This window comes from Trichosurus vulpecula, chromosome 2 (assembly GCF_011100635.1).
Source record: "Trichosurus vulpecula isolate mTriVul1 chromosome 2, mTriVul1.pri, whole genome shotgun sequence".
In the NCBI taxonomy this organism is placed as follows: Eukaryota; Metazoa; Chordata; class Mammalia; order Diprotodontia; family Phalangeridae; genus Trichosurus; species Trichosurus vulpecula.
In genome coordinates, this window is record NC_050574.1 from 409,894,089 (window position 1) to 409,919,874 (window position 25,786).

The 25,786-nt window shown below is 37.5% G+C and overlaps 1 protein-coding gene across 1 annotated transcript; it reads right to left on the minus strand.

Moving 5' to 3' along the window:
- Nucleotides 1-11,034: 11,034 nt before the first annotated feature.
- On the minus strand, nucleotides 11,035-16,593 carry LOC118837273 (bax inhibitor 1-like). Its single transcript, XM_036744177.1, is given in 2 exon segments — nucleotides 11,035-11,564; nucleotides 16,389-16,593. Coding segments are annotated over 2 exon segments (735 nt in total).
- Nucleotides 16,594-25,786: the final 9,193 nt, after the last annotated feature.

The window sequence follows — 25,786 nt, forward strand, 5'->3', positions numbered from 1 at the left end:
AGAATTACACAAAGAGTTACCAGAAAGAGAGGCACCAACATCCAGGTTTTCAAAGCCAAGGGCTCCAGTGGCTACCCAGAGTCTTGTCTGGTCAAATCACAGACACTCTTCCAGTGAGTGAGTGCCCCAAATCAAATGCTAACTTCTGAATTTATATACTGTTCTTAGGGTCCAAAGGCTTCACACCTAATCAGCAAAAGGGCGTGGGCCTGGGGCTTACACCTAGCAAGACTTAATCAAAGGCACTTGATTACTTTAGCTTCTGAAAGAGAAAACAGTTTTTAAAAAAGTCCCACCTTAAAAAAGAGAAAACAGTAAAAAGAAAAAGTCCCACCTTAATTACCAAACCACAGTATAGTTTTGAAGAGGGTTTCTCTTTGAATAGTGAGGTCCTTGAGATGCTCCCATTTATGGATGATATTGTGCTAGTCATATAAAACTTTAGAACCAAGCAGGAAAGGATCTTTAACCACTCAAAAGTGTATGGCATGACCATTGACATAGGAAAAACCAAGTGGATAAAAAATATCAACTGTCCAAATTGCAATAACTGATGTAGCTTGTCCACTAGTATCCGTATCTACGACAAATACTATAGACAATTAGTTATGTCCACAGTTGAAGAGGAGGAGGAAAGCAGACTGGGTTGCCTTTGGGAAATTACAAAGCTCCTTTAAAAGACCTTAAGCTTCCCATGAATGTGAAGGCCTTTCTTTTTACTGCCAACATTATATCTGCATTTCTGGAATTAAGACAAGTAGCACATACAGGGCAGGGTAGATATAAGTAGGCTGCGATGTATAACCAATGAGGGAATCCAATGAAAATAAGAATAAAAGCATTTAACAAGTAATTATATCATAGGAAAAGAAAATGGACTAGTCTCATGACAAGGATGAAAGAGAGGGTGGTCAGAATACTCTCCAAGTACCTTCACAACGTCCAGAGAAATTGAAGAAGGCCTCTAGAATATTTTGTTGACTTTTTGTAGCAAACTACCAGGAAGACTTGAATAGGAGTGACACAGGATGATCAAGCATGGATAAATTTCTATCAGAACTGTTAGAAGACAACCTCAAATTAAGGAGATAAGGAGATCAAACATCCATTTGAGTATAAGATCCAATGACTCTCTGATTCTTGTCCTACGTTTTTACATTTGACTCTATTATACATTACATATTCCATCTATCTACATTCTACTTAAGGGGCTTATTAAATCTTACTCTTAGGGAAGCAAAGCCAAGATGTCAGAGCAAAGGCAGGGACTCACCTGAGCTGTCCCCCAAATCTATCCAAACACCTTTAAAAATGATGCTAAACAAATTCTAAAGCAGCAGAACCCACAAAAAGATGGAGTGAAACAAATTTCCAGGACAGGAGAACTTGGAAGGTTGGCAGGAAAAGTCTGTTGCATAAGGGTGAGAGAGGAGCACAGTCATCTAAGGCAGGTCGCACCAATGGAGACCAGGCCCCAGAAAACCCAAAGTAGGCCTTGGGGTGATAGAATTAGTAGCAGCAGTGGCAGTTTCCAGGCCTCTCAGATAGCAGAAACCAAAGACAGCTTAGCAGGTCAGCAAGAAAGGTCAGTCACACCTGGGTGAGAGTGGAGCTCAATCCAACAAAGGCTGTGCCAGCACAGCCCTGGCCACAGCAATCCAGAAGCATTCCTTGGGAGTGACTGAATTAGTAGCAGCCTCAGCAGCAGTGGCTGCTTCCAGAGCTCTAATCCCACAGACAGTAGGAAGGTTGAACAACTAGTCAGAAGGAGATTACAGGACTTTTGCTAGCACTGAGGCAGGACTCAATTGCTTTGCCCATACTTAGATCCAGGGCTCAGGCCTGGGGGGCAGCACTAGGGTATCAAGGAGGAGAGTGTGCAAGCACAGTGGAGATGAGACCCTTCTCAAGTTCCAGGGCAGAAAAGAGTGCTTGTAGTCATTCACAGACAAGAGCACAGGCCAGGAGAGGAGTAAACACCCCTCCTTAGATCGTACCACCTTAGGAGAATTGAAAACTTATAGGTCCCTAGAAGTATCTCTGAAAACAACTGCATAAACCTCATAAAATTTGGGACAGTGTGCCCTCCACCCTGGAAGCAGAACCCTACTTTAACAAAGTTGAAAATCAAGTAATGAGCTGGAGAAATGAGCAAATAACAGAAAAAGAAAACCTCTGACTATAGAAAGTTACAATGGTGACAAAGAAAATCAAAACACACACTCAAAAGACAGCAAAGTCAAAGCTCCTACATCCAAAGCCTCCAAGAAAAATATGAATTGGTCTCAGGTCATGGAAGAGCTCAAAAATGATTTTGAAAATCTAGTGAGAGGTAGAGGAAAACTGGGAAGAAAAATGAGAGTGATGCAAGAAAATCGTGAAAAATGAGTAAACACACACAGACACACACAGACACACACACACACACACACACACAAAATACTGAAGAAAATAACACCTTAAAAAACAGACTAGGCCAAGTAGAAAAAGCCAAGGAAGAAAAGAATGGTTTAAAAGCAGTATTAACTAAATGGAAAAGGAGGTCCAAAAGTTCACTGAAAAGGATATTTCCTTAAAAATTAGAATTGAGCTAATGACTTTATGAGAAATCAAGAAACAATAAAAACAAAACCAATGGATTAAAAAACAGAAGACATGTGAAATATCTCATTGGAAAAACAACTGACTTGGAAAATAGATCCAGGAGAAATAATTTAAAAATGATTGGACTACCTGAAAGCCATGATCAAAAAAAGTGTAGATACCATCTTTCAAGAAATTTCTGAGGAAAACTGCCCCAATATTCTAGAACTAGAGGGATAAATAGAAGTGAAATAATCCACTGATCACCTCCTGAAACAAATCCAAAACTGAAAACTCTCAGGAATATTATAGCCAAACTCCAGAGTTTACAGGTCAAGGAGAAGATATTGCAAGTAGCCAAAAAGAAATAATTCAAGTATGGTGGAGCCACAGTCAGGATAACACAAGTTTTAGCAGCTTCTACATTAAGGGATCGGAGGGCTTAGAATATGATATTCTGGAGGGCAAAGGAGCTGGGATTGCAAACAAGAATCATCTATTTACTATCACTCCAAATCTTGGGATCCCAAGTAATTCACCTTTCTGGTATTGTGGAAAGACTGACCCTACTATAACATTTTATGATCTTTAATAATTGTCTGTCTGAGTGAGGTAATTTGTTGATGAAAAGAATATGATTTCCACCTTATTTTTCACTGAATATAACTATATTAATAGTTAACATTTATATAGTATTTTAAGGTTTGCAAAGCACTTACAAATACTATTTTATATGATCCTCACAACAGCTTGTGAGGTAGTTGTCATTGTAATACTCATTTTGCTGAAGAAAAACCAAACCGAATGAGGTTAAATAGTATGCCCAAGTCGCACAGCTAACATGTGAAATAGTATTTCAACTCAAAAGTTCTTACAGACTTAAGAATTCTCCTGGTTCTATTGAAAATAGAAAAACATATTCTTGACCTTAGCCAGTTCTTGCCCAAATTCCTACACAACATCAAATTCTCAGAATCAAAGAACCGTATCTCCCCAGCATTCAAGAGCCCAAAAGACATAACTCTAAATGGTTATGGAGAGATTGGCAGGCCCTGAGAGGAGTGAAGGGAGGAGTGAAGAAATCCATTATGAGAAGTAACAGCAGACCACAATAACTATTGCTTGTGGCAAAACTTGCCTTTGATAAATGTAATACTGTATGTTGATTTAATTAAACATATCAGGTATCATATAAAATTCTTCTGTTTTCCCTGGATTCCTTCCCCTGTGCATCAGACTTCACCATTGCAGACTATAGACCACACACAACATAGGACATGTGCACATATTTGGATCCAGATTCATTGCAGTATGGCATTGGACCAAACATACACTTCTGCATAACAATAGTTACTGTGACTCATTTTAAAAAATTTGTTACAGCCAGACTCCCTTCTCCTTAAATTTTAATATGGATGCTCCATATTACAATGGACTCAAATTTTGTGTTTCATTTTTGACAATTATAAAATGTGTCTATCTTTTAATAAGGCTCATTGAACTTGCTGGCTACCTTTTAGGCAAACTTTATGTAAATATAAAAGATTATATAAATTGCAGCCGTTATCATATTTTTTCCTCATCTCCAAATTCACTCAGAAGATTTATAGCATTGTCTACATCACTATACAAAGCAAAGTCAGCATATAGGCATATGTGTGTTTGTGTGTGTGTGAATGTGTGTGTGTTTAATGCAGGGGTTCTTAACCTAGGGTCCATTGATTAGTAGATATACTTCAATGGGTCTGTGAACCAGGATTGGATTGGAAAAAAATACATCTTTATTTCACTAACCTCTAAGTAAAATTTAGCATTCCTTCAATCATGAATGTGGGCAACAAACATTATACTGAGAAGAGGCACAAAGGTGTTTAAAAATACTATTACAAGGAAAGAAATATGAATTTTAAGTACCTATGTGCCGAGAGTGGGGATGATTGCTTTACAAATTTTATACCATTTGGTTTTCACAACAACCTTGGGAAGTAGGTATTATGATCATTCCCATTTCACAGTTGAGGAAACAGGGGCAGTAAAGAAAAACAGAGGTTAAGTGATTTGCCTAGGGTCACACAGGTAGTAAATATCTGATGCTTGACTTAAATTCAGATTGCCCTGACTTTAGGACCAGCATTCTATCCACTGTACTATCTAACTACCTCTAAAAAGGGTCCATTGTTTTCATTAAACTTCCTAAAGGGTCCATAACACAATAATGGTTAAGAACCATGAATTAATATGTGTGTCTGTGCTTATGGTGTTAATTCTGAGACAAAGAAGTTGGAGCATTTAGTGTGGTATAGTGGACAGAGTGCTGGACTTGGAGAAAGGAAGGAAGGAAGGAAGGATGGAAGGAAGGATGGGAGGAAGCATGGAAGGAAGGAAGGAAGGAAGGAAAGAAGGGAGGGAGGGACAAAGGAAGGAAGAAAGAAAGGAAGAGAGGGAGGGAGGGAGGGAGGAAGGAAGGATGGAAGGAAGAGACAGAGCAAGGAGTATTTAGTAAGCTACTGCTATGTGCCAGGCACCACGTAAAGCATTTTACAAATATTATCTCAATTGACATTCACAACATCCCTATGAGGTAGGTGCTATTATCATCTCCATTTTTACAGTTGAAGAAATTGAAACAGACAGAGGTTAAGTGACTTCCCTAGGGTCACACAGACAGTAATGAAGACCTGATGTTTGGAAAACCTGGCTTCAATACCAACCTTAGACATTTACTAGCTCCAAAAGTCATGCTGCAAAAGTCACTTTACCTTCCTCAGGTAATAGTTCTGCATGATTGTTGTTAGGATCAAATGAAATCATATAAGGGTTTGGGCATTATATAAGTATGAGTTATGAAGGCTGAACTAATGATTTTGACTAAAATTTTTGCAGTATAAAGATCTCGTTGCAGACAAGTATAAATAGGATTTGCCCATTTGAAAGCAAAGAAATGACTCCACAGCATGCTTCAGTCACAAATCCATTGTGATTGCCTAGGTAGTATCTCTCAGTAGCTTGCAGAGTTTCAGAGCATTCACTAAGTAGTTGTTTCATGTTTTCACCTATCTATTATCCTTCCAGTTTAGAGCCGCTTAAGAGGTTAACTGAAATGAAGAAAGGTCTGTGTAAATGGTCTCTATCAATGGTTGAACTTATAAACTTGAAAGGTCCTTGCCTCAGACACTCAGGTGTGAATGCCCCTGAAGGAAGGTTGGATATAGGAACTGCGACTTGTAAAGATCCATATAACGTCAGGGAAGAAATGGAGTGGTACAGTTAATTCAGTTGTCCATTTTTCCCCAACTAAAGAATCAACTATCACTTTTTCTTTTATATTGTATTCATGGTGGTACTGTTCATGAATTAAAGCTCTTACCATCAAAGCAAGCAACAGAAAATTAGTGTTTACTTTTGGGGTGAGCAGGAGGAAAACCCCATGGTCTATTATTTCAAGAAAAGTTCAATACAATCTTCAGAGGAAAAATGTAAAGGAAATCTTGAGCCAGAGAGATTTTAGTTCTTTTGGAAAGAGAGCCTCTTTACAAGAAAGTAGGTCCTTTTCTTCTTACAGAAGAAAACTTAAAATTACAACTGTGAAATTCTGTCCAATAACAACATCTACTATTTCTTTGATGGTGTGTTAGGAGACTCACATAAATTGAAACTATAGAGAAATATTCTATTTCCATTTGTAATTCAAGGAATCTCTCCTTGAATTACTATGGGTAATGGGTAATGGGACATGGGTAATGGCTATGGGACAGATATCATGTTTTTACTTGATGGTTCAAAATTTGGGCAGTTTAATCAGGTTCACATTATATTAAAAAGAGACATGAGTCCTTTCAAAACTGGATACTTTGAACTCCAACCCACTTCCTTGTCTTCAAGAATCATCTTCATCAAATTAAACGGATTTAATTAAAACACAACAATAACAACTAGATGAGAGAAAGGTTTGGGTTAAATCAGAGCCACATAGAAGCTTTTCTGATTAAGTTAGGCCTTCTTAAAGTCTGTTAAATTTAATGCCTTCCCATGACTCTTCTACATGACTCAATATAGGGTACTCTCTCTCTCTCTGTCTCTCTCTCTGTCTCTCTGTCTCTCTCTGTCTCTCTCTCTCTCTCTCTGTCTCTCTGTCTCTGACTCTGGCTCTGTGTCTCTCTCTCTGTGTGTCTCTCTATGTCTCTGTCTCTGTTTCTCTCTCTCTCTCTCTCTCTCTCTCTCTCTCTCTCTCTCTCCTCTCTCTCGTTGTTTACTGGTGGTCAGAAACTCCTATTGTCATGGTTCATGAATTTAGATTCCTCAGGGACTTGAGCAGTGGTATGTTTAGTAAATGCGATAATTTCATAGTGTAACTGTAGCATAGAGAGTTTTTTTTCTAACCCAAATCGTACCTTGGGCACTTTGTAGGGAAAAAAGGACTGGATCAGCTAAGTTAATGTTGTATTTATCTGTAGGGGCATCTGCATGATACACAGTGAATTACAAAAATAGCTATTCAAATATTATGAAGCAAATGAACAAATAGAATATTAAGACAATTATAAGACCTAAAACGCAACATTTTAAGTAGAATCAAAGTGAGTTTATAGTAAGTGACTTCTAAGTGTGTACTTTAGTCTGGGGTGCAATGGAATTAGTGCTGAGTGCTGACTGTAAGACATGAAAGCTTTTAGTTCAAATCCTTCCTCTGACACTTACTCCTTGCAAGACCATCAGCAAGTGATTTGACCTCTTAGACTCAGCTTCCTCATCTGTAAAATGGGTGTAATAATATCTGTAATACTTAACTCTAAGGGTTGAACTTTAAAGGAAATCATAAAAAATTATAAGATCATAGATTTTGAGCTAGGAAGGGACTTACGAGACCAATGAGTCCAATGCTTTCATTTTACAGAGCAGAGGTAATGTGAATTGCCCATAGTGATGCAACTAGTTAGTACTTGAAGCAGAATTTGAACTTAAATCTTCCTGACTCTACGCCCTTGGTCTGTTAAGCCACCTATCTCATTTCAAGATGAGATACTAGCTGCAAAACACTGTGAAATTTGTAAAGTACATATATATGCCAAGCCAGGTGAACCAATGCTGTATTAACCAATCATTTCAATATTGAAAAAAATTGCACTGAACATACAATGTATTTATTCATATACTGTCAAATAATCAGATTGATTGCTGTTTTCCTCCCTCCTCAATTGCACTATGCAATTCTTTTAAAAAAATAATAGGGTGGAGCCAAGATGATGGAGTAAAAGCAGGGACTTGCTTGAGCTCTCTCCCAAACCCCTTCAAATACCTACAAAAACGACTAAACAAATTCTAGAGCAGCAGAAGCCACAAAATGACAGAATAAAACAAATTTCAAGTGCAGAGACAACCTGGAAGGTCCACAGGAAAGGTCTGTTGCACTGGGCTGGGAGAGGAATGTAGACCAACACTGGCTGTGCAGGCACAGATGACCCTCCCAGCAAACCTGGAGCAGGTCTCAAGGTACTGAATCACTGCCAGCTGTTGCAGTTTCCGTACTTCTTAACCCATAAGTGCCAAAAATAACTTATAAGGTCAGTAGGAAAGGTATGTTGGGACCTAGGTGAGTGAGGAGCATGGTCTGGCTACTACCCCAGGTCAGAGGAGATGAAGGTAGCAGCATTACCTGCTTCTGGATCTCTAGGGCCATAGATGGTGTGGAGAACTGGCAGCTGTTCAGTGGTGGATTGCAGGGATCTCATTGTTGGCACTGTGGCAGGATTCTCTTGCTTTGGCCTGCTTGGATTTGGGTCACAGAACTGCGTGGTTGTCTTGGGGTGAGGAGGAGCCCTGGCATCACAGAGCTTGTGCCAGTGGTGGAGAAGGAATCCTTCTCACAGTTCTAAGGCAGGAAAGAGTGCTTGTGGTCACTCGTAGACCAGATCACAGGCCAGGAGAGGAGTATACACCTCTCTTTGATCGTATCAGCTTGGAAGAACTGAAAATTTACAGACCATAAGAAGTATCTCTCAAAATACTTGCACAAAACCCTTAAAGCTTGGGACAGTACACTCTCCACACTAGAAACAGACCTTAACAAAGAGGTAAAAAGTCAAGTAATTGGCCAGGAAAATGAGCAAACAGCATTAAAAACCCTTAGACTATAGAATCTCTTTTTGGTGACAAAGAAGATCAAAACATACAACTACCAGAAGAGCTCAAAAAGAATTTTTTCAGGGAGGTGTTGTTTTTATTTATTAATTTATTTATTTTCAGTTTTCAACATTCATTTCCAAAAGATTTTGAGTTCCAAACTTTCTCTCCATCACTCCCCTTCCCCCATCCCAAGATGGCGTACATTCTGATTACCCCTTCCCCCAGTCTGCCTTCCCTTTTATCACCCAATCCCTCTTATCCACTTCCCCCTTACTTTCTTGAAGGGCAAGATAGATTTATGTATCTATACCACCAATGTTGCTCGCAGCTGCTGTGGAGATGTAAGAAACAGCAACGCTAGCACACAGGAGAACTGCTAGCACAGGTTCTTTGATCTGCTTTTCTAAGGAAAGCAACTTAAAGGGGTTTATATTCTCACTTTAATTAAACTCATATATAAATATATATACACGCACACACACACACACGCCATTTTGTGTGTGTGTGTGTGTGTGTGTGTGTGTGTGTGATTCACTTAGTTCAGGGGGAAAAAATCAACACCTGGAGCTTCAGAGAAAACACAAACAGGAATTACAAGCAGTAATTACATGCAGAAGTTAACACAAATCAACAGACAAGGCTTCTAACCGTCTGACCGTAGCAATACATACATATTCACCAGAGAATCACCAACATCTGGATTTTTCAAAGCCTGGGGTCTCCTTAACTGCTACCCAGAGTCTCATCTGGCTACATCACATGAACATTCTTCCCATGAGTGAGCCTCAAAGTAAAATTCTAATCTCAGAGTATATTCAGGGTCAGAGGGTATCACAACCCTCCAGCTCTAACTGCTCTAACTTAAGGATCATACTCAGTTTTGCTCGGCAGGTAATTCCTGATTTTAATCCTAGCTCCTTTGACCTCCAGAATATCATATTCCAAGCCTTCTGATCTCTTAATGAAGAAGCTGCTAGATATGGTATTATCCTGATTGCATTTCCAGAATACTCAAATTGTTTCCTTCTGGCTGCTTGCAATATTTTCTCCTTGGCCTGTGAACTCTGCCATTTGGCAACAATATTCTTAGTAGTTTTCCTATTGGGAAATTCAAAAGGGGGCCTTTATCAGAGACACTTGATATAAATTGTTTTCCAGTTTTCTGCTTTCCTTCCAATCTTGGTTGCATTGGATTTGTTTGTGCTAAAGCTTTTTAATTTAATATAATCAAATTTATCCATTTTACATCTTATAATTATCTCTATTTCTTATTTGATCCTAAATCTTTCCCTTCTTCATAGATCTGATAGGCAAACTATTCCTTGCTCTCTTAATTTGCTTATGGCATCCCATTTAATGTCTAAATCATGTACCCATTTTTATCTTATCTTGGTATATGTATAAGATGTTATTCTGTACCTGGTTTCTGCCATAGTGTTTTAAAGTTTTCTAAGCAGTTTTTGTCAAATAATGAGTTCTTGTTCCAAAAGGTGTGGGCTTTGGATTTACCAAACACTTGATTACACTGGTTATTTACTACCCTGTCTGGTGTGCCTAATGTATTCCACTGATCAGTCACTCTATTTCTTAGCCAGTACCAAACAGTTTTGATTATTACCACTTTTTAATACAGTTTGAAATCTGGCATTGATAGACCACTTTCCATTATATATATTTTTTCATTAATTCCTTTGACATTCTTGACTTTTTTTTTCCTTCCAGGTGACTTTTGTTATCACTTTTTCTAGCTCTATAAAATAGTTTAGCTTTTTTTGGTAGGTTGATTGGTATGGCACTGAATAAGTAAATTAATTTTGGTAACATTATCTTTTTTATTATATTGGCTTGGCCTACCCATGAGGAATTAATATTTTTCCTGCGCTTTAGACCCAACTTTATTTGTGTGAAAAGTGTTTTTTTTTTTAATTGAGATCGTATAGTTCCTGGGTTTTCTTGGTAAGAAGACTCTTAAGTACTTTAAATTGTCTCCACATATTTTTAAAGGAATTTCTCTTCCTATCTCTTGCTGTTGGACTTTGTTGGTAATATATAGAAATGCTGAAGATTTATGTATGCTTATGTATTCTGCAATTTTGCTAAAGTTGTTAATTATTTCAATTAGTTTTTTTTAGTTGATTCTGTAGGATTCTCTAAGTAGACCTGCAAAGAGTGATAGCTTGTTTCCTTATGGCCTATTCTAATTCTTTCACTTTCTTTTTCTTTTCTGTTGTTTTTCATTATCACAGAACATGCATCCTGTAATTTGTGCAAAGAGGAGATGAGAGAATGAGTGAAGGGAGTCAAAGAAAGACAGACTGAACAGTTGTCTTACATCTTCTTTTTCTTCTTGTCCTTTTTGTTCATTGCTAGGATCATCATGAGTTTCCAGAAGAGGGTGACAAACTTCAGGAAGAGGTCAACACAGTACCAGTTGTAATCCTTATCTCCATTCTCAGCTTTTTCAGTTATGAATTGAGTATTAAAAAGGACAATGCCACACATGACCACCAGTCACACGTACAGATTTGCCTGGAAAAGTCAAAAAGATCCAAAGAAGAAGTTTCCAAGGGAGGAAAACAGCATCAGGCTCATGACTGACATCAAAATACCTCCTAGGAAGAGGTAGGTGTGATGCCTATCATAGAGTGCATTCAAGGTGAAGCAGCTGAGAATCATTGCTGTGCCAAGGAAGGAGACGGGAATGATGCTAAGGTGGATGGCAATACATAAGTCCAGGGCAGGGCCCAAACCAACTCCTATAAGGAAAGCAAATCCAGTCAAAAGGCCCAGTCTCTTCTGCTTGGTTTCCTGACTGTGTGGTGTTGCCATCAGCAGTATTAACTTTTCTTCTCTTATTGCTATAGCTAGCATTTCTAGTACAATACTGAATAATAGTGGTGATAATAGCCATCCTTGCTTTACCTCAGATTTTATTGGGAAGATTTCTAGCTTATCCCCATTACAGATAACGCTTACTGATGGTTATAGACAAATATAACTTTATTATATTGCCTTCTACTGGCTTCTGTAAGGAGAGCTTAATTTCTTCCTGTATTCTCTAGTGTTTTTAATAGGAGTGGGTATCGCATTTTGTGAAGAGCTTTTTCTCCATCTCTTTGATGATCACATGATTTCTGGTGATTTTGTTACTTTTATGGTCAATTATGCTGATAGTTTTCCTAATATTGAACCAACCCTACGTTCCTGGAATAAATCCTACTCGGTCATAGTGCATGAACACTGTGATATATTGCTGTAATCTCTTTGGTAGAATTTTATCTAAAATTTTTGCATCAGTTTTCATTAGGGAAATTGGTTTACAATTTTCTTTCTCAGTTTTCACTGTTCCTGGTTTAGGTGTCAGCATCATATTTGTATCATAAAAGGAATTTGGTAAGACCCCTTCTTTGCCTATTTTTCCAAATAGTTTTGTAGTATGGGAATTAGTTGCTCTTTAAATGTTTGTTAGAATCTACTCATGTATCCTTCTGGTCCTGGGGAATTTCCTTAGGTAGTTAATTGATGGCTTGTTCAAGGGAATATACCATAGGTTCCAGGGAGAAGGGTGGAAATTTGTAGCTACTACTCTTACTATGCCAACCTAGTAAATTATTTTGTTTTAGCTAATTGTGTTTGGAGACTGACTATTAAAGGTTAATTAATCAGTACAATTCTGTAACTAAAAGTTTTAGTAGAAACCACAAAGTATCTTTGAATCTGAAAGTACTTAATAATCCCTCACCCTCCTTCCAGTCTTTAAACTGAGTGCCAAGGTGGGGGAGATAGCCCAGAAGGTGTACTATGTTTTAAAACATATTTAGCTGGAGCAAAATGAAGTTGCATGTGATAAGTTGGAAACCAGATTCTGGAAGGATTTTAAAGATATTCTATTGATTTCAGCAGTATCTAGGTTGGTACCAAAAATGGGAAGTAACATAAAATGAAAAGAAAATTAGAATGGTAGTCTGGAGACCTGGTTTATAATCTTAGGCCTACCATTAACTTCTACACAACCTTGGCCAAGTCACCTAGTTTTCCAGGACTCAATTTCCTCATTTGTTAAACAAAATGTTTGGTAGATTTTCTTTAATGTCTCTTCCAGATATCGCATGCTACAATCTAAACCATTCTAGTAAGAACGTCCAAATGATCAGAACTTCCCTTTTCATTATTTTAGGGACTGAGTTTAGGCTTTATATGTATATGTGTATGTCTGATAGAAAGAAGGTAGGCATTTAATGGCAAACCATTTCAGTTTTATTTTTACAAACATTTGTCTGATGATGAAAATAAATGATACCACCTGCATAGTCTAGTCTTATTAAATTGAATTATAAAAATCTGATAACTTTGTTGTTACAGTACAGAAATCCAGAAGTCCTTAAAAATTCTGTTAGTATTCTTTCCATAATCTTTTAAGAATCACACCTGAGGCATCACTGGCTTCTTTGGAAGATAAGAATAGCCTTTCCTTGTGCTCAATTTTGAGCCAAAAAAAGTCACAACTGGGTTAAATGACTCATATCCAAACTAAGTGATTTTTTTGCAGATTTCAGGACATAGACACATTTTTAAAATACATGGTGTGCTTTTGTTGGTCTATTTATCCATGGGACAATTCAATGGACATTGATTCACATAGACAGGGAAATTAAGTTTCTACAATTGTTTTAGACAGAGTCATTACTTTTTCCAGCAGTGAAGTTTTAGTCATGTGTTTTGGGATTCCCTTTAGTGTCAAGGCATTAAAAGTCCATTTCCAGTGAAAATTATATGAAGAGACCAAGCAAATACTAAATAGTTTTCCAGGACTGTGGCAGTTGTCCATAATAAATTGGATGGAGAAAGAACTTAAAATTCGAGTTTTTTGAACTATTGAAAATGTTCAAGGAAGAGAAGAAATATTATTTCCATTACTGGAGTGGTAGAAAGAGTGGGAATCAACAACGCAATATTGAATAAAGTACTTTTTTTCTTGATCCCTCTCCTTTAGGCAAATAATTGTTGTTATCCAGGGCATGGTATTTCAAACTGAGATTTTCCTTTAATATTACTTTGTTATTCATAGATTCAGATTTAATTCTAAACCAGAGGAATAGTGATTCTGACTGGACCTTTGATTTCATTGAAATAGTGACTTCCAGGTTTAGGAAATTCCTTTGAACCATACAACCCTCTACCTTCTCTTTAATTTAGTCCTAGAGAGTTGCCTGGAATTCTGAAAAAGTTTTATTTCTGAGGGTCACACAGTCAATATGCGTCAAAGACTTGAATCCAAGTGTTCCTAATTCAGAGACCTACTTTTTTCCACAAGAAATCGAATACTAGACATGCAGTATTGTAAATGACCACTGAGGTAACCTAGTCCAATCCTTGCCTGAAGTCTCAGTGCCTCCCATACCACCCAAAACAAATAACCACTCAAGCTTAACTTGAATGCTCTAGCAGTGAGTGGAACTCTGTGCTTTCAGAAGTGGCCTATTTCAATTTTTATACCTCTAATTATAAGGAATTTTTTTTCTTGATTTCAAGCAGAAACTAGAATTTTTTTTCACGTTAACTGAAAAGGACATCATGTTAAGTGAATAAGAGTGAATTTCCTGATGAAGAAAAGAAAAATCCAATTGCAGGTCTATACCAACATTTGTCTGTGGGTAAGAAGAGATTCTAGCATACAGATGCTAATGGAACAAGGCCAGACTACCTTCAAAATGTTCTCCAAGTAACTATAATCTTTGAACTTGAATATTCTGTTATTGTTTCCAGTCAAAGTGAGGATTTTAATTAACTCTTTATATGCCATGGAAAAGACAAAACTAGTAGACTTTATATACACGTTGACTCAGGAAAATCTTTGTCCTGTTGGCTTCCCCCCTCTACAATCCAGATTCAAAGACTCTTGAGTACCTCCACTTCATAATACACACACACACACACACACTCACACACAGACACACACACACACACACACAGACACACACACACACACACTAAGGGAAATGACCCTATGAGCACTGGAGTGAACTTTGGGGTAGAGCAGACTTGGTTAAGTATTGGAGGATGAGGACTTCCAATATGCCTCACTTCTCTATAACCATCCAAGCCAGAACTCAAGCACTCTAAGAGCTGACCATCAAATGGAAGCTCAGATTTTTCATCTTTCTTGTTATCATATAAATATCCTACCTCCCCTTTTTGCCTCTTGCTTAGGGAATAGTTAAATCACCATTCACTCATTACTACGTGGCTATCCACTTTTCTCTGACTCTATCAAAACCTTTGTGGTTCTAAGGCACAGACTACCTGGGTAAACCCCACCCCCATTCGCTCCTACCTAATATCCACATCCCATCTGTCTAGCGCTCCTATCCTTCTTTACCGTACATTAGTGCCTTCTAGAATTACGTTCCATTATTAAGAAACTAACCTTTATATTAAAACTATACCCTTTCTCCCAAAATTTATATGTATATATCACATCTACATAGATATAGATGTTATATATATATACATATATATATACACACACATACATACATATATAAATCATTTACATATTGTATCCTTCACATGTCCTTCACCAGCACCTTTTTCAAGTTATTCTCCCCCTCCTCCCTCCTTAGAATGCTAGAATGCAAATTCTTGGGCAGTAAAAATATTTCATTTTTTCCTTCATGTCCCCAGTATCAAGTGTTTTTTTTTTTCTTTTGGATTAAATTTGTCTCACATTTTGAACCTGATACTTACAATTCATTCTATCTCTTAGCTTCCAGAATTTCCTCTGGCTGTCCTCCATGCTTGGAACACTCTCCCTCCTTTTCTTGACTGCTGCCCACCCTGGCTTCCCTTAAATCCCAAGTAAAATCCCATCTTTTACAGGAAACCTTCTCCAACACTTCCTCATTCTAGTGCCTTCTCTCTGTTCATTATTTCCTTTTTATCCTGCACGTAGCTTGTTTGGACATCTCTCTTTGCATGTTGTCTCTCCCCCTGTATTGTAAGCTCCTTGAGAGCTTGTTGCTGTTCACTCATTTCAGTCATATCCAATTCTTCATGACTGGAGTTCACCATTTCTTTCTCCAACTCATTTTACAGATGAGGACACTGAGGTCAACAGGGTTAAGTAACTTTCCCAAGATCACACAGCTAGTAACTGTCTGAGGCTAGATTTGAATTCATAAAGATGAGTCTTCCTGATTGCAAGCCAAGTGTTATATCCCACCACATGTTCTTGTTGAGAGCAGTGACTGTCTTTTGCTTCTTTTTTCTTCCCTAGCACTTAACAGAATGCCCAGAACATAGTAGACATTTAATAAATACAGCCAATCCTCAAAATTCATGTAACTTTCCTGACTTCAAGTATTCATGTGCTTTTCATCCTGGGAACAGATCAACCAGGAGGCAAAAGGGAGATTAGAGAAGGTAGGTTGCCTCTTTCCCTTTTTTTTAATTCCTGAGTTTTTCTGGAATCACCTCCTCTGCCCTTCCCTGTCCTATCCTTCTTTGCCCCTCTTCTCCCCTGCATTTTATGGATGATTTCATGATTACTGTGTGAGCTATCACAATTAATTTTTGCTACCAAGAATTATATGCAAAAAATTAGTTTTTGGTGGTCACAAAAAATTTAACCTCCTATTTCCCATAGGTTTAATACATCAACATTTGTGTTTTAGGAATATTACCTCTGGTAAAAGTTGAAGATTCAGCAGCAGCAGCTACTTCCAGAGCTCTCAGGGCACAGACAGTGGGGAGATGAAGTGGCTGATCAGAGGGGGTTTTCAGGGATCTCTTCACTGGTGCCAAAACAGGATTCTCTTGCTTTGCCCATGCTTCAACTTTGATCACAGTCCTGGGTGGTGGTCCTGAGACAAGAAGGGATGCTGGCATAGTGGAACATGTGGAGGTGGTGGAGAGGGAATCCTCACAGTTCCAAAGCAGAAGAGAGTATTTGTGATTACTCATAGACCAGAGTATGGGCCCGGAGAGAAGTAAACACCTCTCCTTTGATCATACCACCTTGGAAGAATTGAAAATTTACAGGTTGATGGAAGTATCTCTGAAAACAGCTACAATAAACTCCTGAAGTTTGTGGCAGTACACTCTCCACACTGGAAGCAGAGTCCTACATTTATAAACCACTAGAAAGTCAAGTAATTGGCTGGGGAAATGAGCAAACCACATCAAAAACTAAGACGATAGAATCTTACTTTTGTGACAAGGAAGATCAAAACATACAATCAGAAGAAGACAACAAAGTCAAATATCCTACATTCAAAGCCTCCAAGAAAAATATGAATTGGTCGAAGGCCATGGAAGAGCTCAAAAAGGAGTTTGAAAGTCAAATAAGAGAAGTAGAGGAAAAATTGGGAAGAGAAATGAGAGTGATACAAGAAAATCATGAAAAATGATTCAACAGCTTGCTAAAGGAGACCCAAAAATACTGGAGAAAATAACACCTTAAAAAATAGACTAAGCCAAATGGCAAGAGAGGTCCAAAAAGGCAATGAAAAGAATGCCTTAAAAAGCAGAATTGGCCAAATGAAAAAGGAGGTCCCAAAACTCACTGAAGAAAATAATTCCTTAAAAGTTAGAATTGAGCAAATGGAAGCTAATGACTCTATGAAAAATGAAGAAATTATAAAACAGAACCAAAAGCATGAAAAAAGAAGACAATGTGAAATGTCTTTCAAGAAATTATCAAGGAAACCTGCAATTCAATTTCAATAGAAATTGAAAGAATCCACCAATCACCTCCTGAAAAAGGTCTCAAAAGGAAAACTCCTAGGAATATTGTAGCCAAATTCCAAAGTTCCCAGGTTAAGGAGAAAATATTGCAAACAGCAAGAAAGAAATAATTCAAGTATTGCACACAATCAAGACAACACAAGATTTAGTAACTTCTACATTAAGCGATCAGAGGACTTGGAATATGATATTCCATAGGTCAAAGGAGCTAAAAGCAAGAATCATCTACCTATAAAAACTGAGTAGAATCCATTCGATGAAATAGTGGACTTTCAAGGATTCTTGATGAAAAGACCAAAGCTGAATAGAAAATTTGACTTTCAAATACAAGACTCAAGAGAAGCATGAAAAGGTAAACAGGAAAGAGAAATCATAAGGGACCTATTAAAGGTGAACTGTTTACATTCTTACATGGAAAGATGATATTTGTAACTCATGAGACCTTTCTAAGTATTAGGGTAGTTGGAGGGAATATATACATACATTAATACGTACATACATACATATACACACAGAGACAGAGATACAGAGACATAGAGAGACAGGCAAAGAGAGATAGAGAGACAGAAATAGATTGAGAGAGAGAGACAGAGAGAGAGGGAGGGAGGGAGAGAGAGAAAGAGGGCACAGGGTGAGTTTAATATGGAGGGATGATATCTAAAAACTAAAATTAAGGGCTGATAGAGGAATGTACTGGGAGAAGGAGAAAGGGAGGGGTAGAATGGGGTAAATTATCTCACACAAAAGAGATAAGAAAAAGCTTTTTTACAGTGGAGGGGAAGAGGCTGGAGGCAAGAGGGAATTTGTGAACCTTACTCTCATTGGATTTGGCTTAAGGAAGGAATAACATATACACTCAATAGGGGATGGAAATCTATCTTACCCTACAGGAAAGTAGGGAGGAAGGTGTAAGAGAAGGGGGAATGACAGAAAGGAGGGCAGATTGGGGGAGGGGGTAATCAGAAACAAATACTTTTGAGAAGGGATAGTGTCAAAGGAGAGAATAGAGTAAATGGGGGGTGGGATAGGATGGAGGGAAATATGGTTAGTCTTTCACAACGTTACTATTATGGAAGTGTTTTGCATGATTACAAATGTATAATCTGAATCAAATTGCTTGCCTTCTCAATGAGGGTAGGTGGGGAATGAAGAAGGGAGAGAATTTGGAATTCAAAGTTTTAAAAAAAATGTTAAAAATTGTTCTTACATGCAACTTGGAAATAAGATATAGAGGCAATGATGTATAGAAATCTATCTTACTGTACAAGAAAATAGAAGAGAAGGGGATAAGAAATGGCAGGGGCAGGGATGGGGGTGATAGAAGGGAGACTGGATTGGGGGAAAGGGTAATCAGAATGCATGTCATCTTAGGGTGGGGTAGGGGAGACATGGAAAAAAAATTTGGAACAATATCTTGTGAAAGTGAATGTTGAAAACCAAAAATTAATTAATATAAAGGAAAGAAAGAAATATAAATGATAAAATAATACCAAATATGTATATGTACATACATGTGTATGTATACACACATAAATACATGTATATGCACAAAAATCCTTTAAAAGTGAATATTGAAAGCTAAAAATAAATATTTTTTAAAAGTTGAACATTGTATTCATTCATTCATTAAAGTAAGAAGCATAACTATTTTGAGCTAGTGTTAGCAAGACTGAAAAGAATATATAAGATAAACAATATTGAAAGATATTTTATGATAGAAACCACAGGACTTGACAACATACGGATATTATTTCCCAAATAATTATCTTCTAGTGACCATCATTGTTGTTTGGAATCAGAGAGGAAAAAATAAGCAATTTTTTTAATGTACATTATCATATTAAAAAAAAAACCTCCTAGATTTTTGGAGAGCTAAATTTTTCCATTTTCATTTGACATTTTTATATATCTATATAACTTAAATGTTTCTTTTATTTTTTTTTTTGCTTTTTGGCAGGGCAATTGGGGTTAAGTGAATTGCCCAAGGTCACACAGCTAGTACATGTGTCAAGTGTCTGAGGTCGGATTTGAACTCAGGTCCTCCTGACTCCAGGGCCAGTGCTCTACCCACTGCACCACCTAGCTGCCCCTAAATGTTTCTTTTATTATTACATATATGACCTTTCCATTTTATCATCATTGTAGTCAAATTATATATAATGCTACTTTCAGACATGTAACTTGATTTAGCCCTGTTTGAATGGGCCATGGAATGGAATAATTGAATGGAATAAATAGTTCTTGAAGGTTAGAATTATATAGACAAATTGTTCAAATAATTGATAACATAACTATATTGATCAAATGCAGATGCTTTTCACAGCTGTGGTCTAAGAATTAATGAAATAGCCCAGAAGTGCTTTTTGTACTTCTTAGAAGATAAAATTGTTCAATATATATGTTTTTAAATCTTTAACTGTTAATATACCAAATGGATCATTTTGTATAGGATTCTAAAACTGGCCAATTCGATTCAGTGATTGAATTCAACTGATTAAGTATTTGATCATTTTTTAAGTCAACAAGCAATAAACACAGTGATATCTTGTATTTTTTGCAACTTATTTTATTGCATTTATAGTTGATTATGCAATCATATATACATGGTCTGATATTGACATCATTTGTGGAAACCTACCTATGATTCCTATTCTAATGACTACATTGGTGGTGATTATTGTTCTTCATACTCAAAGAAGAGCAAATGACACTATTGTTTCGGGGTCAAGGTACAGTGCATGTAACTGTGGCTGATCAGACCAATACAAGTTCAGAAAGCTCTACCATAGCTTGGGCACAAAAAGCCCATATGAAAATTTGGGATGCAAATGTCTCTAAATCTTCCCATCTCACATTTCTTTCAAGCTACTATAATTCTGGTTTGCTCATAGATCACAGCACCTTCTTTAAGGAGGGCACACCTTGCTGAGCAGGGCTGTGTCAGAGTTTTCCATGTCTCACACTTGATTCCAAAGTTCTTCAGAAAGACCTTGAGAGTTTCCTTATATTACTTCTTCTGACATTCATGTGAGTACCCACCTTGTCTGAGTTCTCCATAAAATAGTCTTCTAGGCAAATGCATATTTGGCATTTAAACAACATAGCCAGCCCATTAGAGCTGTGCTCTCTGTGAGAGAGTTTGAATGTTTGGCAGTTCAGCATAAGAAACCTTAATGTCAGGTGCCTTGTCTTGGCAAGTGATTTTCAGAATCTTCCTAAGACAATTCAATTGGAAATTATTTAGTTTCCTGGCATGATGCTGGTATACTGTCCAGGTTTCACAGGCATAAAACAATGAGGTCAGAACAATAAGTTTGTAAATCTTTAGTTTGGTAGGCAGTATGATATCTCTCTCTTCTCTCCCACACTTTGATTTGGAGCTTCTCAAACATTGACCATCTCTGGCAACATGTGTGTACATCCCTAGAAAGTATACTACTAAGGAAAGTGAACTTATCCATAGCATTCAAATTTCTCCATTTGCTGTAAATAATAGGTCTACATATGGATGGTGTGGTGCTACCTGGTGGAGAACTTGTGCTTTCTTGGTCTTAATTGTTAGGTCAAAATTAGCGTAAGTTGCAGAGAAATATTCCATTCTTTGTGGTACCCCAGCTTCAGAGGCTGCATTGAGTACATAATCATCTGGGAACAAAAAGTCATGCGCCAACTCTCCCTCCACTTTTTTCTTGACTTTTCAAGTTAAATAATATACAATCAGTGCAATAGCTGGTCTTGATGCTGTTTTCATCCTTGTTGAAGGCATCTGACAACATCAAAGAAAACTTCATGCTAAAAAACCAAGGAGCAAGCACACAGCCTTTCTTCCCTCCTTTGGTGACCGGGAAAGTGTGAGAGCATCATCCATTGTCCAGAACCCATGCAAGCAAGCCATCATGAAACTGATGTATAATACTGATGAACTTCTCTGGGTAACCAAATTTTGCCATGATTTTCCATAAGCTCTCCCAACTGAATATCAAAAGTCTTGGCCAAATCAAATAACATTGTGTTCAGAGCTCTATTCTGCTCCTGGCATTTCTCCTGGAGCTAACAGGAAGCAAACACCACATCAACCATTCCTCAGCCCTTTCTGAAGGCACACTGGCTCTTGGGTAAATGATCATCTTCCAGGTGAAGGATAAGCCTATTAAGGAGGACACTGGAAAGAATCTTGCCATCAATAACTAAGAGAGGGTTATTTCCTTTTATTTCCTTTTCCTTTATAGAGATGGACAATGGAGGCATCCTTGAACTCCTGGGAGATAACCTCCTCTTTTCATATAACCCAGAAGATTTTCATCAACTTTTGTCTGATTGATGGACCACCTTCCCTGTAAATCTCAGTTGGAATAGAATGAGAACCAGGTGGTTTGCCACAGGAAAGGAGCCTAATTTCATTTAAACCTCTTCTTCAGTTGGAATTTCATCTAGAGAAGGATTGCCTTCGACCTGAGATATACAGTGAGTGGCTTCAGCATTTATTGATGATGATCTATTGAGAACACTATGGAAGTAGTCAAGCTCACCTCTCCAATGTCATGTTCTTTTCACATTGATTCACATTGATTAAATGTGGCTCCATCATCACTGTGTAGTTGAGATGCGTAGTAAGTCTTTGGCTGATAAATAGCCTTCAGACATCATAAAAGTGTTTTGTATTATTGTGATCAGTGTAAAAATGAATTTTATCTTCTTTCTTACTTAGCCAAGAGTCCTGCATCTCTTTAAGCTTCATTTGTACCTTACTTTTAGTGGCATTAAATGCAGCATTCTCAGAGACAGATGAGCTATCCTTCTGGTAAACCCTGTGGAGTCTTGGTTTTCATTTAACAGCTTCTGAATTTCCCCATCATTTCTGTCAAACCAATCTCGATGTTTGTGAGTGTTCTGGCCCAGATGAGTAAATGTGCTACTGTACACAAAATCTCTTAAAGCTGCCCACTCTTTTCCTTCTCCAATGTTGCCAACCATATGTTGGCTTAGCTTTCCCTCCAAGTTAGCAACCAACTGTTCACACTTAAAGAAGTGCTCTAATGTGTTGACATTAAGTCTTCTGGTAGTCATCTTGCCTTGGGGCAGCCACTTATGTTGAATGGGAATGTTGATCTTGGAGATATTCTCGGTCTCTTCTCCTTACAATGACAGTCTATTAAATGCCAGTGTTTGCTTTGAGGGTACATGCATGTAGTATTATTGCATTTAGGTAAATAGAAGACAGTGTCAGTGATGAGAAAGTCATGGCAGAAGTCTTCAATACTAAGTGATTGGTGGTGTTGCTGTTTCCAATTCCTCTCCCAAGGACTCCTAGCCATGTCTGATTGTCTGTTCCAACCCTGACATTGAAGTCTCCAGAATTAGAAGCTTGCCCTCTTTTGGCACTTTGATAATGAGGTCACTAGGTCATCATAAAATTTTCCTTGATCTCATCAGGGTTCATCATGGTGGGAGCATATGCACTGATAGTGGTGGTGCGGCACTTTTCCTGAAAGTGCCAATTGCATTGTCATAAGCCTGATGTTCACTCCTTTGGTGAGACAAACAAGCTTGTTGACTAGATTGGTTTTGACTGCAAAACCAAAACCAGCTTCATGGTGTTGCACACCATGGTGGCCACTCCACAAAAGTGTATCCAGCTACCAGTTTAGTAAGCTGGCCTTTATTTGAAAGCCTTGTTTCATTCCAGACTACTATTTTATATGATACCTGCTGAATTTTTGTAATTTTTTGGTATTTTGACCACAGGGTAGGATCTTCACCTACTGCTGTAAACAGGTGAGGGTTGGGTGAAGCAGAAAATTTTTAGGGCACCTTTTCTAGCCCTTTCCTCATGACAGGAGGTGGGCAATGCAGTCCTTTAAAAAGGCTTCCCAGATACCTGGGGGCTGCAAAATGCAACTGCTGCTTCAGTCCAGTGAGAAAATTATTCTATGGCCTGGGTCGCTTGTCTGCAAGGTTGGAATTACAATTTCAATGTATCTGCACCTGTTTCTTTGTCACTTGCCTACCACCACAGGATATTTGAGGTTAGCAAAAATGGTTAAATGGTATGGGTGATATCTGTTGATTCATGTATTTATTAGATTTAAGTGAAGCAGAGCTGTTTGAATTCATTGGTCTCACTTTATCTTCTGAAGTAATCAAAGTCCAGTGGTAAGACCAAAGTTCAGATGACTGGCAATGGCCCAGGATGTAGTGGATGGCCTTGGCATCTTCGATGCCTAACCAAAGTCTAAGTGCTCCACAGTGCCTGCTTCATCCAACTTCATGGTCACAGGAACAAATTGTTTTCATTTACCCTTCCAGTGGGAGAAGTCTTCATATGCTTGGGGTTGATACCTCCCTAACCAACTTATGGTTTGAGGTCAGTCAATTACCCTCAACCTGGTGAAAACTAGGCAAAATCTAGTAAAATTGATGAAACTGTTTACTGAAGTGTGGCTATTATACGTGCTACAGCTTCTTGGAACCACATGTGAGAATTGGGTGGCAGATGGACACCAAAGGCAGAAAGTAGCCTTTAAAAAGGCTTGGCACACCTCACATCAGAGGTACTAGTCATTTCTGAACCCCCTAAATCCCATCTCTTCAATAAAGATTCATTCAATGAATATGTAGATTATATCCACAAACTTTCTCTCTGTGTGCCTCTTTCTCTTTCTCTCTCTCCATATACATATATGTATATACACACATATATACATACATACATATAGATATACATATATACACATGTATATATACATATATATGTATGTGTATTAGAGACATTCTAAAATACATTCATATATGTGCATACATCAGTTATTTATGTTCTTCCAATGTCTTTTTTTAGAAAGAATATATCTCAAAATACTGTCATTCCTTTGGTATCATCCTTCAGAGACATTAAGCATTGATCACTGTCATGACTGTGATGCCTCTATCATGGACATTCTCTATAGAAATATCTAGGATTATGATGTCAATCTCAATATGGTGGTTCAATTGATGATGGTGAAAAGAACTTGTTTTAAAAAATCTTTGCATATTTTTCAAGTTTGTTGTCTTCCTTTCAGTTTGACCACTAAATGTCCTTGGATGACTTTGCTTAATTGGGTTATTTGTCAAACTTTTTTAAAAAAGTCATTTGACCTTATACTGCTTGCCCCCCCCCCCCATTTTTAAGGTGGCACTACATAAATCTTTCATCATCCATTTCTGTGAAATTTTACAAATGAATTTAACTTCTAAACTGGTGCTGCCTTTGCCTGTCATGTATCCCTTTTTTGCAAATAAGTCCATTGTTTCCTGACAAAGGTATGTTTTAGATTCTTTTGATTTCTTCATTATTGTAATTAATTAACATAGCTTAAATGTTTGTATCAAAGTATCATCATTGATATAAATACACTTTCTATCATCGATATAGCATAGTTTTTGGCACTAGTAACTTTGTTAACAGGTCAGGTTAAATTAGTTTTTTTTTAATCTATCTTTTATATTCATCCATTTTTCTACTTTTGAACTAACTTTTATCTTTGGCAAGTAAGTGATTTGACCATACTCAAGACAATAGATCCAGGAATAACTTCCATATTAAATAAGGAGTCTTCCTGGCTAATAAAATAAAATCAATTTTATTTTTTTAGATCCTAATCAGTGTTCATCATGTCCAACATGACCTAATTGTTTTCTTGTAGTAATTATTTATGGTGTGCTTTTCTGTATTTGGTAAATCTATTCTAAAATTCTTTGTTCTTGATTTGAATTCTCCCATATGGTTTTGTTGGCATCTTTACCATTTATGTCTCCAAATCCCATGATATGTGTTGATTTCTTGTTATAGCATCTTTTTGTTCTTCATCTTCAGTAGCTACTACTGAAGCTGCATCTACTTTCATAGTGGTCACTTTCAAATATTTATCATCAGATTTGCTGTATAAAATGACCAAATATTCCAAGAAGTGATGTTTCTCATCACCTATGGATAAAATGATAAAACTACCTGTGCCAGCTCCTTTATTTGAGAGAACCTGTAAGTCTTTTTTTTCTGTTTTGCTGCAACTTCCTTTTAACTTCTAGTTTTATTTATGAAGTACCTAGATGGATAGAATACAGCTCCTCCAGTAGTGTTTTCATTCATTAGTCCCTGGCTAGAGTCTCACAGGGCGAGTGCCTGCTGTTAAATTAAGGGCATAGGTAATCTGAAAACTATATGAATCTAAACATGCTCTTTACCCTTTTCAGCCACTCTACATGGTCACTGTGGCAGCCAAAGTGTGCTTCACAGAACTGATTTTGGATTTTTGATAATGAATTTCATTGCTTGCCATGGCTTTGTGAAAGAGAATCT